Source organism: Poeciliopsis prolifica, unplaced genomic scaffold, assembly GCF_027474105.1.
Source record: "Poeciliopsis prolifica strain line A6 unplaced genomic scaffold, Auburn_PproV2 SCAFFOLD035, whole genome shotgun sequence".
NCBI classification, from domain to species: domain Eukaryota; kingdom Metazoa; phylum Chordata; class Actinopteri; order Cyprinodontiformes; family Poeciliidae; genus Poeciliopsis; species Poeciliopsis prolifica.
In genome coordinates, this window is record NW_026562410.1 from 1,478,102 (window position 1) to 1,492,089 (window position 13,988).

A 13,988-nucleotide genomic window follows, 5' to 3' on the forward strand; every position below is an offset into this window, starting at 1 on the left:
GGCTGCAGCTATCGATTATGTTATTTATTGATTAACCTATCAATTATTCTAATGGTTAATCGATTATTTGGATTTAAAAAAATGTCTCATTGAAAAGCCTTTCTATACAATAATAGAAATATATTAAAATGAGCAAATTATCTATTTAAATAAGATAGGATATTGCCTAGAATGCAATATGACTTATCTTTAGTGAATTTGAAGTATACTCCTGTAAATGATTAGTTGATCACTAAATTAGTTGACGATTATTTCAATAATCAGTTCATCATGATTAATCCGAATAATTGTTTCAACCCAAATTCTTTTTCCCCAAAAATTCAGAAAAGTGTAATGAGCATCTGCCTTCAGTCCTTTCCCTCCGATTTCCATAAGTAAAACCCATGAAATCCATGTCAGCAAAAGTTTCCTAATGAGTAAATGATGGATTTAAATGTGCTGCAGGGAAACCTTTTAGAGGTTGCCAAAGGTGATAGTGAGATGACCAAATTTAAGTAATAGCATTGTACTGCAAGTGCATTATTTCAAAGATTTCTGGCAAAAATGTAACATTGGAACTAATGTTAAATGTTAATTTGTATTTTTAATATCCAATTTGAATGAATAAAACAACCGAAACAGCAAATGAAATGGATATTGAAGTCCCAGTAAACAGAGAGCCCTTCAAAAAAAAAGTGGCCAGCTGAGACCAAAGCACCCTACTGAAGCCTTTTGTCATCCTATCTTTGGTAGAAAGAGGAAAAACAAATAATTGTTTGTTTCATTGAGCTTGTTTTAATTTATCATGCGATGAATAGATTTATTGCTTACTGCAGCAGGCTTAGTTGCTAGGGACACTAACTTATGACATTCCTTAATTTAGTAAGTTTTTATTTGATGAAATTTTAAACACGTTTTGAAAATTGTTTGCCCCATTTTTATCAATTTGTTCTAGACTGCACCTAAAAATCTGCTTGGTGATGGAAACATGACCAGCCAGAGTAGAGAGGATGCTCACTTTGACAGCACCCTGTCAAACAGCGGAGACGACGATAGCGCAGAAAGCAACACAGAGGCTTTGGCGCAGACGTCTGAGCCGGCAGGGTTTGTGTCAAAATCTAGGAAACATCAGAGGTTGGTTTTTTTGCTTAGTCAAGTCAAGATCTTATTATTTTCACGTTCTGTTACCTGAACGTCACGGTAATCATAAGTTTCTAATTGCAGAGAGGAACTACACCGACTTCGATCAGAAAATCTGAGGTTGTGGGGTCTCCTGAAGGAACTGAAATCCACTGAGTGTAAAGAAAAAGAGAGCACCGAAGTCTCAGGGAGCAGCAGCGATGGGCAGGCTAAAGTAAGGAGGACTTTGGAAACATTTCAGCCTAAGCCTAAACGCGGTTCCTTGGTCTTTAAATCACCAAAGCAAACTACAAAGAAATCAAGCAAAACATCGGCTGGCGAGACCGCTGTCACTAATGTCAGCTCTGCAGATGAGAATTCGAGACCTCAAAGTGAAACACACCACAAGTCTCCAAAGCAGCATGTCACAAGACACAGGGCAAGTTTAACGCAATTTTAGAAATATAAAGGCAGAATATATTCTTTTCATTAGCTCTGACTCGCAGTGCTCCTAATATCTACTTGATTTCTGTTGTTTCCAATGTAGGCTGGTATCAAGTCTCGCCTCCCTGTTCCTGTGAGGCTCAGAGCAGAAGGTAGCCCTCGCAGGCGGTCTTTGACCCCTGACCCACTGCAGACTGATGCACAGCAACACTCTGCTGTGGAAGATGTTTTTGGTTCTGACCAGCAGCTGCATACCAACTCAGATTCAGCACTGCAAACCAGCGCTTCCCCTTCCTCCACCGTGAGACATTCACACACTAGCTGCAGTCCTGCAGAGTCAGACGGGGGCTCTCACTCCAGAGCACCAGTGGATCGCACCCACAGCGAATCTGCTCTTCTTTCCCAACTCGAGCTCCTCCACCAGGAATGCCAGGAAAAGGAGGTCCTGATAAATAAGATGAAGGAGCAGCTCAGCGATCTAGAGGAGCTGCATGCTCAACTGGAGGAAAAGAAGAGACAGAGTGCCCAGCAGACTGTGGCCCTGCAGGCTGCACAGTCCACCATCGCTTATCTGACAGCCTGCAGTCTGGACAACCAGGGCAGCTTGGCCCCGCACCCTAGTTCTGGCTCTGTGGGTTCTGACGTTGACCTCCACAGTAGATGCATGGAGTTGCAGAACGCACTACAGGAGAAGGAAGAGCTCAACAACCAGCTCATTGAGCTCCTGAGCATGGCGGAGAAAGCCATCGCCTCTTCTCAGAGCCAAGATCAGGAATCTGTAACAGATGGTCTCTCTTCACGAATAGAAGATGCTTTACATGAGGTTCACACACACTCGCACAGAGATAGCCCAAATCAAGCCAGCAACCAAACTGAGAACTCTGTGCTTGAGTTGCAGCAGCATGCAGACTCTTTGCAAAAGGCCCTTTTAGAACAAAGCAAGCTAAACGCAGAGCTCCAGGAGCAGTTGAGGGCTGCAAATGAAGCTGCACGGCGTGACAATTCTCATTTAAATGGCCCCACCTGGAGGCAAAGAGATGGAACTACAGAGTTGCTTGAAGATGACGAGTCAAGGGATGACCAAGATGCAAAGAAAGGTTGTCATAATCCCGATTTAAATCAAGAAATGTTTAGTGTTGCACTGAAGTGCTTCAGTGCAACAGAGGCTGCTGTTTCCTCAATAGCCAGCCACTGTAAAAACACAGCCTCCCCGACCTCTGATAAATCAGAACTAGACGCCGACCTCCAGAAGGATTTCGACAATCTTCAGAGAGCCCTTCAAGAGAGAAGTAAACTGACTGAATCTGGAGAGCAAGGAATGAAAAGCAGTAGCAATCTGTCCTCTGCCTCATCAGAAACAAAAGGGCTGAAGCTCTATCAGGATCTCTGTCACCTTCACAAGGTTCTCAGTGATTACTCTCAAAGATTAAGTGACCTCCAGGCCTCCGCGCAGCAAGAGAGAAGTCACAGAAGAGAAGGCGAGGTCCGCGGGGTCGATCACAATGACAAAGGATTACCACCAGATGTTAAGCTCCAACTGGAGACGTTACATAAGGCTCTGAGGGAGAAAAAGAAAGCGTACAAAAACCTAGAGGAGAAACTGGCCAGTGCTCTTACCAGTACATCCTCTACAGAAACTATAAGAAAAGGTTAGATATCTTATGTTGAATTGAATGTTCTGAGTCTGTAAATATGATGGAGTATCAGGACCACGCAAAATAAAAATGCAAGCATAAAGTCATAAGATTACAAGAGTAAATTCTTGTAGTCTTGTACGAATAAATTCGTACAAGACTAGAGTCATAAAATTACTATAATATAGTCATAGTATTATGACTTTATTATCATAATTTTTTTACCGTATTGTTATTTTTCTTAGCATGGCCCGAATACTCCATCTTCCCTGTGCTTTCTAGGATTCCTGTCTAACATGAAATATATTGCTTCCAATAGCAGCTCCTGAGCAGGGACACAAAAGCGTGCAGGTGGATTTGCAGGACCTGGGTTACGAAACCAGTGGCAAGAGTGAGAACGATAGGGAAGAGAGCAGTAGCACAGGTAGACAGTCTATAGGCAGACTTTGCATGTTGTCTGCTGTGTGGACACTAATCTCACACGTGGGTAGATTCTTTCATTATTTGTGCGCATGAGGATGGAAAAGCAAAGTGTTTTTTTAGTTTGGGTCTCGTAACACACAAAGCCTTTTTTTTTTCTGGTTTTAACTTTGGATTGCTTCTGCACTCTCCTGCAGCTCCCTTAAAGTAAAATGTTTCACTGATCGGTTCTTGCATGTTTCACTCTGAGGTTCGGGATGTCTTTCAAGCACTTTTTAACCTCTCAATTTGATTTCTTGCCTCGATTAAATCTAGCTGCATATAAATTGATTAATTATCTTGAATGTGAAGGTGTCCCTTTTTTAAATGTCTGTATTTCTGTTCCACAGACCTAGATTTGGGGGTGAACCCTAGGTGCAGTGCGTCCAGCCTGCCTTCGCTCTTGAAAAACGAACATGCCACCTTCTCCTCCACCGAAAACTTGGACTCAAACTCTAGCACTCCTTACCCAAGTTCCCCGGCTCTCAGCTCAGCCAAAGTAGGCATTTTGATGTTGGTTATTATAACAATGAAATGTGATTAAATTCTGCTGATTGCCTTGGTCAGGATATTTAAGTTTAAGTGCCAGTCCAATAGTTGCAGACACTAACATTAGCCTAGCGCAGTTTGTTTTGATTAGGACTGGGCGATGTAGCTTAAAAATGAAATCGGATGTTTTATTTTTTTCATACCAGGTCTGATTTCCGATTTTAATTAAAAAAAATTCTCGCTTTCTTTATCAAGAAAATAAAGCTACTGATAATGATGTGTTAAAATATGAAGTATTTCCCTATCTGTAAAATCTATACCAAAAAATAACTTCACAATATGTTCAACATTCCACATTTAATTATATATTTTTTGTTCATATAGTTCTCCTAATTCTCCTAAGATCACAACTTTTTTCTGGTAAAACAATGATTTTATTCTAGTATTAATGCCCAGTCCCAGTCTTAATGTCACTCGTTAATTATTTTAGGTTGACACATATTCTCAGTGAATTAATCTGCCACGTTAAGCTTTTATCTACCACCCATTGTGTCTATGTAGGTTAGCCAGAAAAACTTACAGATGTATGATGAGTTCGGGGCTTCAGAGGACCCGCTGCAGCTTCAGGCGCAAATCAGAGAGTTGAAAGCCCACCTGGAAAACCAGGCAAAAGTCATCCTACAAATGCAAAGCCTCCTGCACAGAAACTCCCTCTCCACTGATGTGGTTGCCAACACCTCAGATCCGCTGTCTATCAAGGAGAAAGACGGCGCGCACAAAGTGAACTGCAGTCAAGAAAGGGTCGGGCAGCCGAGTGGGAAAAGGGAGGCTGAAAACCAGTCAGCTACGGACAGAGCCGGTGTTGTGAATATTGACCTGTGGAAAGAGAGAACACCGAACCGAAGCACAAACGAACAGCTGCAGCAAAACCGCAGCCGCTCAACGTCACCAGCTAGGTAAAAGCTCATTGCGCAAAATATACTCTATTTATTGATCGAAACTTAAACGTTGTAAACAAATTTGTTATGTTTTTACCACTTGACAGGCTTGATTCTCTGGTGAAGTCTCAAGCCAGAGAGTTGTCACAACTGAGGGAGCAAATCAAGCAGAGCCGCAGGTTGGGGGTGTTGCAGCGCCGCCAGCTGGAGGAGCTGAGCAAGGCGTTCAAAGACCTGCTGCACTCTGGAGAAGTGGACTACTACATGGGGGAGGTGGTGAAGGAACACCTGAACAAGAGTCTGAACCTTCTGGACAAGCTGGAGGGACAGCTGGACAAAGGTGGTCACTGCAGTTACTGTCTAAGAACATGATATCTGCTCTACAGTTTGCATTGGAGGGGGAATACAATGAACCTTTTACTTGGGAGTCAGTGTTGAAAAAAATATCTATACGAGTTCTAAAAAGATATGACTGAGTTACTTTTCATAGTTATTGTGCCAGTTTGTGTCTAAAAACAAAAAATAATTATTAGAAGCTAGCGCAGCAGATACTTATTTCTGTTGTAGACAAACTTGTTCATGACAAATGTTTTTCTTTTTCTGTCCTCCAGAGGAATCTCATCCGGTTAGTGAGGATGTTGCAGCTTTAGAACTGTCTCGCAGGTACGCTCCATATTTATCACACCATCTAAAAATTTAAATGTAACTAACATGCTTGTGACATTTAAGACTTTCAACAGGCATGTAAGGATGGATTTGAGAAATGAAATGAATATCCAACATTCTGCATACTTTCGACTAATCTGTCTTTGTTTTATCTTTCTTGGATTAATAATTGTATACCAAAATGTGCTTAATTGAAGATTTTATTGACAAAATTTGAACCAGGTGAAGCTGAAACTGCCTCTGTTATCTGATGAAAGTGTTTCAAGCCAAGCTGAAGAGGCCGCACCACGTAGCTGATGTTCACGATTAGATCAGTATTGTTAATTATTTAGCTTTTTCAGAGAGTTGAAACATTTTCACAGCTGTCAAAGAATTGAAAATTTTTTCTGAGTTAGTGTGATGAAAATGAACCCGTTACTAATGGCAGCAGCCCTGAGGAGCATCAACAGGTATCTCTCTCTGACGAAGAGAGCGAGGTCGATCCCCATGACAGCCTGTGTAGAATCCAGCAGGACATAGATAATCTGCGTCTGGAGCTAGACGTTGAGAGAGAGCTGCTGCAGCAGCACGTCAGGCTTCTGGTCCAGCAAAACCTCAGCCTGGCTGAATGCACTAGGGAGCAACTGGACCTGTGAGTTGGTTTCATTCAGACGCACGGCGTGACGGTTGCTGTGGTGATTTCCAGCTGAGTGTTTTCCCCCAAACGTCAACTAAAAACCTTCTTGTTAGGATCATTATATAGTCTCCCACCGTCTCCTGATTTCTCTCTCTCTTTTTGAGTGCCTTTTTTTTATTTTGCTCCACTGTCATGTTTTCATATTTTGTCGAGGTTCAACCATAATCTTCAATGTATTTTATATGTAGAGTGCCAAAAGGAGAGCTGTTGTTGAAAGAAAGTTGCTTTTTTTTTGTTTGTTTTTTTCTAATTAGTGTGGCTAATTTTTGAGATTTTTAGCAAAGAAGACAAAGAAATTTTCTACAAACCATCTTTTCATCTTTTTTGCTCTCAGAAAAGATGAGTACAAACACGTTTTTTTTTTTTTTTTTTTTTAGAAATGTTTAAAAACCATTGGTCTTTTTCCTTCCACTTCACAATTCTGTGCCACTTTTTGTTTCTCTACCACATTAAATCCATTTGTCTCAATAAGATGTTTACCTGGTACGTCTCAGTAAGAGTAAAAATCTTTTTCAAGAGAGACTTGGCCAAGAGCGGCAGCCGGACACCGACAATTACAAATCATACAAGTACAGATGTCAAAAACCCAATTAAAAGACAATGTACCAATGAGCGAACATACCCACACAGGTAAAAATAGGACTAAAATACAACTTGATATTAGTCCAAGCATTTACAAATACCTTATCTACAAAATGGTTGCGTCAGTGTGAACCTTAGGCTAAGTTAATAAAATGAAGGTGGTTGTAATGTAACAAAATATGAAGAGGTTCTAAGTGTACGAACTTTTATAAAAGAGCTAACACACACACACTGAATTTGACTTGACTCCTTCTAGACTGGCGAAGGAGTTGCAGGAGAAGAATCGACTCATCCAGAGCCTCCAGAGTCAGATCTGTGGTCAGACTCCCAGCAGCCGCCGCAGTTCCCAGTCCGACCTGAGCCGCTCGGACGTGACGATTTCCTCCTGCCACAGCAGCACCGCCACACAAGGTGGCAGTAGAGCGCACAGTGAGTTTCCTCGTGAAATATTGAGCAACCTTTAAATCAAGATAATTGTAGGTGTGGAGTGTATGTAGTCTTTGGTGTCAGAGTGGTTGGAGAGGTATAATGCAAGTGATTAAAAGTGATTACACCACTTCCTGCCTGGTGTAATGTCACTTATGATCACTTCAGTCCTCTGTGTAGTTTCTGCCTGTAGTGTTTTCCACTCAGGTCCATTCTGTCCCACTGAGGCGTGCTGCTTGACCAAAGCCAGAACTGGTGTCCAGTTTCAGTCCACCGCTACTCCAAGTTGCATTATTTAGTGGCACCTATCTGGTTCACTCCTCAAATTGTTTCCCTCTTGGGGAAAAAAAAAAGGAGCAAAGTGAAACAAAGCGTGTTACGAACACCTTGTAGACGTCTCTGGAAGCTGAGTCAAAGTGTCCAGAAGTATTAGTTTAGGACATTTTTAATTAAAGTTGGTTGATTAACTACATCCTCCTGTTTCTGTTCAGGCCAGCAGCACTCTGCTGAGAACTCGGGAGCAGCCCTCTGTCCTGCAGGAGGCGCTGCCGAGAAAGGCGCATCTCTTCACAAAGTCGCTTCCAGCAGACTGCAGAGGGAGAACCGACGGCTGCAGGAGCAGCTGAGGAGCAACGAGGAGATCAACGTCATCTTACGCAGCGAGCTGGACCTCCATCGCTCCATTATGGCGCAGACCAGTCTGCATCACCAAGAGCAGGAGCCAGGCCCGGATCAGGAAGCCGCAGAGCCTCAAACGGCAACACATGAACAAGGTGGAGACGTCGACTCACAAGGAGAAGGAGGAGAACTGCCTCGCACTATGAATTCAGGTAAATACGAGAAACTATCAGTAGAATAATCAAATCAACTTTTCATTAAAGTATCAAAAACACAGAAAATGTACTCTCCTTTTGTAAGCTGTTGTTTTCCACATGGTATAACTGTTGATAAAGATTTTCAAACAAAGTCCAACAAATAGCAAGTATTTGGAGAAGCTGTGCATCACCATGAACCAAATACTGATTTATGCAAATGAATACTAGTAAAACATTTGTGCAGCAACTGTTTTGCTAACACAACTGTTCACTTTATTGTGAGCTTCTGTAAAGGTTTTAATTATATGCCCATAAATTTATAGTACATAGTTTGTAGTGATCCAACTTTTTCTGATTTCCTTTCATATTTTGATCAGTTAAACTTTTAGTCAAAGCATTTTTAATGATTAAAAGATAATAAATGTGCTTCTGGTTTAGAGGGAGGTAGACAATTTTAATTCAACGGAAGAAATAGAGAGATTCTCTTGGTTCAATCTGATTTTTACTTAAGTTCAGAAAAATGCTACTATTAATTTTATCAGGATTTTACATGCAAATCAAGGGAAATTTAACTGATTCTTCTCCTATCTTTTCTTGCTTGATAGATTGCAGCAAACCTATTTTCAGCCAAGACTTAAGTAATTCTGTACCAGTTTTGAAAATGAAAGCATACAACAAATATCCACCAAAAATCCCCTCAAATTCCAACTGTTAAATTATAATAACTGTAGCTGAAGCAAACTATAAGGACTCTACAAATGTAGTTTTGCAGGATCCTATAAAAGTCCAAAACAAACAAACTGCATGTGCTTTGAAAGGTTAGCCCGATATTTACATGCACACTTTAGCATGTCCACATAAAGTCATTTCACCGACCAGAAGAACAGTTCAATAAATAAAACATCAGTGGGAGTTACCTTAGCTTGGAGAGTCTCCTTATAATTTAGCTGTGTGTGTCCGTGTTTGTCAGACCTGCTGGCTGAACATCTCCAGGAGATCAGAGCGTTACGCCAGCGACTGGAGGAAAGCATTCGCACCAACGACCGCCTGAGAGAACAGCTGGAGAGGAAGTTAGCCGAGGTGGAGAAAGACCCAGGTACGTAAAGCCGACTGCAGCCCCGGTTCATTTCTGGTTGACACAGCAGAAATCTCTCTAAATATGTTTCTCTCCTGTTCTTTTTTTTTTTTTTTTTCAGCCACAAACATTTTTATTCAGGGCAGCGAGGAGCAGGGTCAGCTGGTTAATGAAGTTTGCTTTCTTTGGGAACAAAATCAAGTGCTAAAAGAGCAGCTCAATGTGGGATCTCGAGGTAAATTTGCTTTCGAGTTGTTGATTTCCTTATTTTGGTCCTGAAGGCTCCTTTACAAAACGCCTTTGTTTGTTTTTAGACAAGCAGAAGGAGAATGAGAAGCTGCGCGAGACTCTGGCGCGGCGGACAGCCAAGCTGGAGCAGAGCAGGAAGGAGAGTGAAGTTCTGCGGAAGGAAAACCTCAGACTGCAGGAGACGCTGGAGCAAAGCAGCCAGGAGAAAGCGCTGCTGCAGAACTCCCTGCAGGCCAGCAGAGAGGAGCTGCACAGGTCAACACCAACGCTCTTGAGTCATTTAAAACGGTTGTGTGTTTGGTGCGTGACCTCCTGACCCCAGGGCTACTCACACACTTCAGTGAGACTGCAACCCAAAACCAGGAATCAGGTTTACTTTTAGATCCAAAAACTCCTGAGTGTTTGGCTTTTCAGTCCAGTTTTCACTCTTTTTCTACATCAACTATATAAAATGCATCCTCCGACGTTAATCCAAGCATATTTATATTCATAGTTGAATCAGTTATTGAGCCTCATTCCTAGTTTCTTTCCAGGTCGCAGTGTGAGGTGAAGCTCCAGAGGCAGCAGCTGTCCGACTCCCAGCAGCTGCTGCAGTCGCTGCGAGTGGAGCTGCAGGTTTATGAAAACATCAAGAACGACTCCAGCCAGCATGGTAACCTGCACCAATCGCTCATAGTTCTCACATTCTTAGAAGAAATCAAAGAAACTCAAAGTAACACACTCTTTAAGATATCGGCAGATATCGGTAGTTAACCAATTGGGTCAACATGGAGTACGTTGCAACCTTTAACCTTCCTCATGCAGTGCAGTTTTGCTCTTCTTTTGGCTCTCTGTAGCACCTGAGGTGTTTGTCTTTGTTCTCCTGTCAGAACGGCGTCAGAAGGCACCGGATCCTGACCCCGTGTCGCCGTCCGGCTCCATGGACCTGGGAGAGCTGCTGTCCGAGATCAGACACCTGCGGCTGCAGCTGGAGAGGAGCATCCAGACCAACACGGCGCTGCGGCAGAGACTGGAGGAGCAGCTGCTCAGAGGACCCGGTCACTCTGAGACCATCAACATCAACTACCTGCTGTCGTCTCCAGGTACAAATGAAATGAGTTAGAGCCGATTTTTAGTTTTGGAAGCTGGATTTTTCTAAAAACAAATCTGTCACCAATGGGGGGTTCTTTAGTTGTTAGCCCGTCCAAAGCCCATCGTCTTGCCTAATAACTATTTCTATTTATTTGGACTTTGAATTCAAGTCAAGTCTATGCCAGAATATTTGGACCAGAATAAGATTTAATTTTAATGAATTGAAGTTGTATGACAATAAAGTTGAAATAGAACAAGAATAAAGCGTTAATATTATCAGAACAAAGTCATGAAATTAAGAGAACCAGGAAGTAATTTTATGAACAGAAAAAAAGCTATCAGATTAAAATGAGGAATGTTGAGCATCTTGTAAAGTTATACTTTGGGATAAGTTTTACTAATAAGGAAATATTTAATCTTTTATCACATGAGCATCAAGTTATTGGTAGCTGAATGTTGAAATTGTGCAAATAAATGCATCTATTTTAATAAAGCGCCACACAGAATTATCCTGTCATATCAGATTTTTATAATTGTTGAAGCTTTTTATCATAATTTTTATACAATCTTTTGATAAAAACATCTTTATTCTGTTAATATTACAACTGTATTCTAGTAATTACACAAGAAGTCCTTTTTGAAAATCTTTTCATTTCTATTTTTCAAATAAATTAATTTATCTTTTTTAAGAATCAAGTCAGATTATATTTAGAAAAAGAAAAATTACACGACTAAGGTCGTAAGATTATGACTTTGTCCTCACAATTGTTTTATTTTATTTTCTGCTATTTTTTCTGGTATGAAAATATCACAGATTTTATTATCAGGCCTATCGCCCAGCCCTAACATAAACACAGGAAGTAGGACATGAAAACTCCAGTTTTCTGCGTGTGTTGCAGATGAAGCGGGCCGGCCACCGGGTCGGGAAGGCTGCGATCCTCCGCTTCGATCCTTCCGAACCCGCGAGCAAACCAGTGTCCATCATGGTGAGACATCCTGCTCGGTGTCGGCATAACACTCCATAACACTCCAGTCGAACCTATCGTTATCGTTTCAGTCTCCTCAGATGCGAAACATCAGGCTCAGTCGGAGAACGACGCCGACTCCGTCTGCAGCAGCTCCGAACAGAGCGTCTCCGGCGCTCCTTCCCGGTTGGTCCCGGGCCACCGGATGTGGGCGACCCGCAACGGGCGCCACGTCCTGGGTTTGATCGAGGACTACAACGCCCTCCGCAAGCAGATCTCAGAGGGGAGGAAGCTGTCACGGAGCATGGACGCGCAGCTGCACGAGTGTCTGCACGCGCTCAGACAGCAGGGCTCTGACAATCAGGTAGCGGCCGCACCGTCGTGCCGAGGCTTCTTCAGGAAGGACACCATGAGGCCAGCAGTTTGATTTTCTGTATTTTAGATGAGAGAAAAGCAACATTTGAAGAGTTTATCCAGCAGCAGCAGCACCATGCAGCAGGTGCTGGAGGAGGCCGGCCGGCTGCTCAAGCTGCTGTGGAGGGTCTCTCTGCCGGCTGCCGGCACAGCAGGGGGCATCACCGACAGCCAGCAGGTGGGAACCAGCTCACACGCCACGAACGCTCTCACTAACGAAGCTTCTGAAGACCCGAACCTCCTCTGCTCTCCCCCGAATCAGGATGAGCTGCTGAAAAACGAGATCGCCAGACTGAAGAACCGATTATCTCAGCAGGAGCGGATGCTGAGCGGAGCTGTGAAGCGCCTGCGGACCACCAACCAGCTCAAAGAGGGGATGGAGAGAGTCATCATTGACCAATGTAGGACTTTATGAACTGTGTTACAAGTTTCACAGCAAAAGTACTTTTTAGGGCTCAAATTGCAAAGCTCAGCCCGTTCTCCTAGACTAAATCATAGGATAGAATTAATCTGTGAATTACTTTTTGGATTAACTGATAACACTTGTGTTGCTTAGATTCGATTAAATGCAAAATGTATAGCCTTGATTTATTTTTTCTGTGTTTAACTTTCAGAAAATGGCCTTTCTTAGTGTATAAATGGGTTTACGATTTATCAATTAGTTCACAATTATGTCAATAATCAATGAATTAGTCTTTTTATTTTACAAGGCCAGCTTATTACAAACTGCTAGTTCACCATTGAAACCCCTTCACTGTCTTCCAGTGTCTCTGACTCATGGAGTGTTGAAGAAAGCTCGGGGGAATTTAGAGGTGAGTTCCCACTCTGCACTTTTCTCTGGTGTTTCGTCCTCTGTGCTAAATTGTCCTTCAGTGAGTCGTTCTTCTTTGTCCTCTCTGTGACGTAACATTAGACAAATTACTGCACCCTCTTTGGGCAGAAAGGCCCGTCTGGAGGAGCAGGCGCAGGTCAGTGCGGTTGGGTTGCAGGCCGAGACTTTGCATGAGTTTCATGAGCTCTCGCATGAGGTGGAAGCAAATTGAAAACTAACTACAGACTTTAATGTGTTTCATTGGGATGTTATAGACCAACACCAGACAGCGTTCGATTATGAAGTAGATTATAAATAAAAACTATCAAGTGTTTTTTTTTTTCTGTTTGTTGGTTAAACAGAAAATACATTGTGGACATTTTTATTTAGTTTACTGTAAAAAGCATGCTCCTTTCAGAATAAGTGAACTTCATGCTGGTCTTTCACATCAAATGCCACTACATTAAAGTTTGTAGCGTGACAAGAAGTGACGGCATTTAAATAATAAATTAATCTAGTTTTTGCGACCCAGCTAAGATGTAAAACACATTAGCACCATAAGGACACTTATATTTCCCATCATGGTAAGTCACCATGTACTTTGTTTTTTTTCCCTTAGATTAGCATGTTTCTGGAGCTTGTCTTGCATGTTTGCAACCAAAAGTTTTATTTTCAGTTTTTTTTTTCTTCCTCCTGTCCCTTAACTATTTCATGTGTGTTCCAGGAGGTCCCAGTCGGTGTGCTGTAGTGGAGACTGAGCAGAGAAGTTTTCCTGTTTCCAGTCTAACTGCAGACAGAGATTCTGATTTATCGGATGGAAACAGCGCAGCCTCTTTGCGCTGCAGTGACTAAACCCAACGGAGCTCCTTGGTTTCAACCCGGCATTAGCCAGCCTTCATGTCCTGCTGTAAAACAGTCACCTTGTCCCCCATAAATCCAAGCCTTTTTATACCTGAATTGCACAACCTTTGCCTTTATTTTAATTGTGGTACTAAAGCTGTAAAAGTTTATTTTAAAACAATACCTGTGTAAATAGCCATCCATGCAATGCAGCAGAAATATTTTCCTTTATCGTTTTTTATATGACGAAAGTATTTTACTACTGTTTTAGCTTGTGTAGGAGCGACTGTGAGACAAATATGTTCAAATGCAGTAAAAAGTATCATGAAGTACCAG

General features: G+C 42.1%; 1 protein-coding gene across 9 annotated transcripts in view; it reads left to right on the forward strand.

Annotated features, from left to right (window-relative positions):
• The window catches only part of cdk5rap2 (CDK5 regulatory subunit associated protein 2), a 35,396-nt gene extending 21,412 nt beyond the window's left edge, over positions 1-13,984 (forward strand). For 5 of the 9 annotated variants that reach the window (XM_055052713.1, XM_055052705.1, XM_055052706.1 and 2 more), the window contains 22 exons: positions 935-1,113; positions 1,204-1,537; positions 1,646-3,191; positions 3,496-3,600; positions 3,986-4,134; positions 4,686-5,080; positions 5,170-5,402; positions 5,674-5,725; positions 7,243-7,415; positions 7,904-8,242; positions 9,198-9,323; positions 9,424-9,537; positions 9,617-9,806; positions 10,085-10,203; positions 10,421-10,633; positions 11,522-11,608; positions 11,680-11,951; positions 12,030-12,179; positions 12,264-12,402; positions 12,767-12,813; positions 12,915-12,969; positions 13,537-13,984. In XM_055052713.1, the coding sequence (XP_054908688.1) occupies positions 935-1,113; positions 1,204-1,537; positions 1,646-3,191; positions 3,496-3,600; positions 3,986-4,134; positions 4,686-5,080; positions 5,170-5,402; positions 5,674-5,725; positions 7,243-7,415; positions 7,904-8,242; positions 9,198-9,323; positions 9,424-9,537; positions 9,617-9,806; positions 10,085-10,203; positions 10,421-10,633; positions 11,522-11,608; positions 11,680-11,951; positions 12,030-12,179; positions 12,264-12,402; positions 12,767-12,813; positions 12,915-12,969; positions 13,537-13,664 (5,145 nt within the window). In that variant the 3' untranslated portion in view covers positions 13,665-13,984. The remainder of the gene's footprint in view (positions 1-934; positions 1,114-1,203; positions 1,538-1,645; positions 3,192-3,495; positions 3,601-3,985; positions 4,135-4,685; positions 5,081-5,169; positions 5,403-5,673; positions 5,726-7,242; positions 7,416-7,903; positions 8,243-9,197; positions 9,324-9,423; positions 9,538-9,616; positions 9,807-10,084; positions 10,204-10,420; positions 10,634-11,521; positions 11,609-11,679; positions 11,952-12,029; positions 12,180-12,263; positions 12,403-12,766; positions 12,814-12,914; positions 12,970-13,536) is intronic. The other 4 variants (XM_055052707.1, XM_055052714.1, XM_055052710.1 and 1 more) reach the window with 3 other exon arrangements.
• The last annotated feature ends 4 nt before the right edge of the window (positions 13,985-13,988 follow it).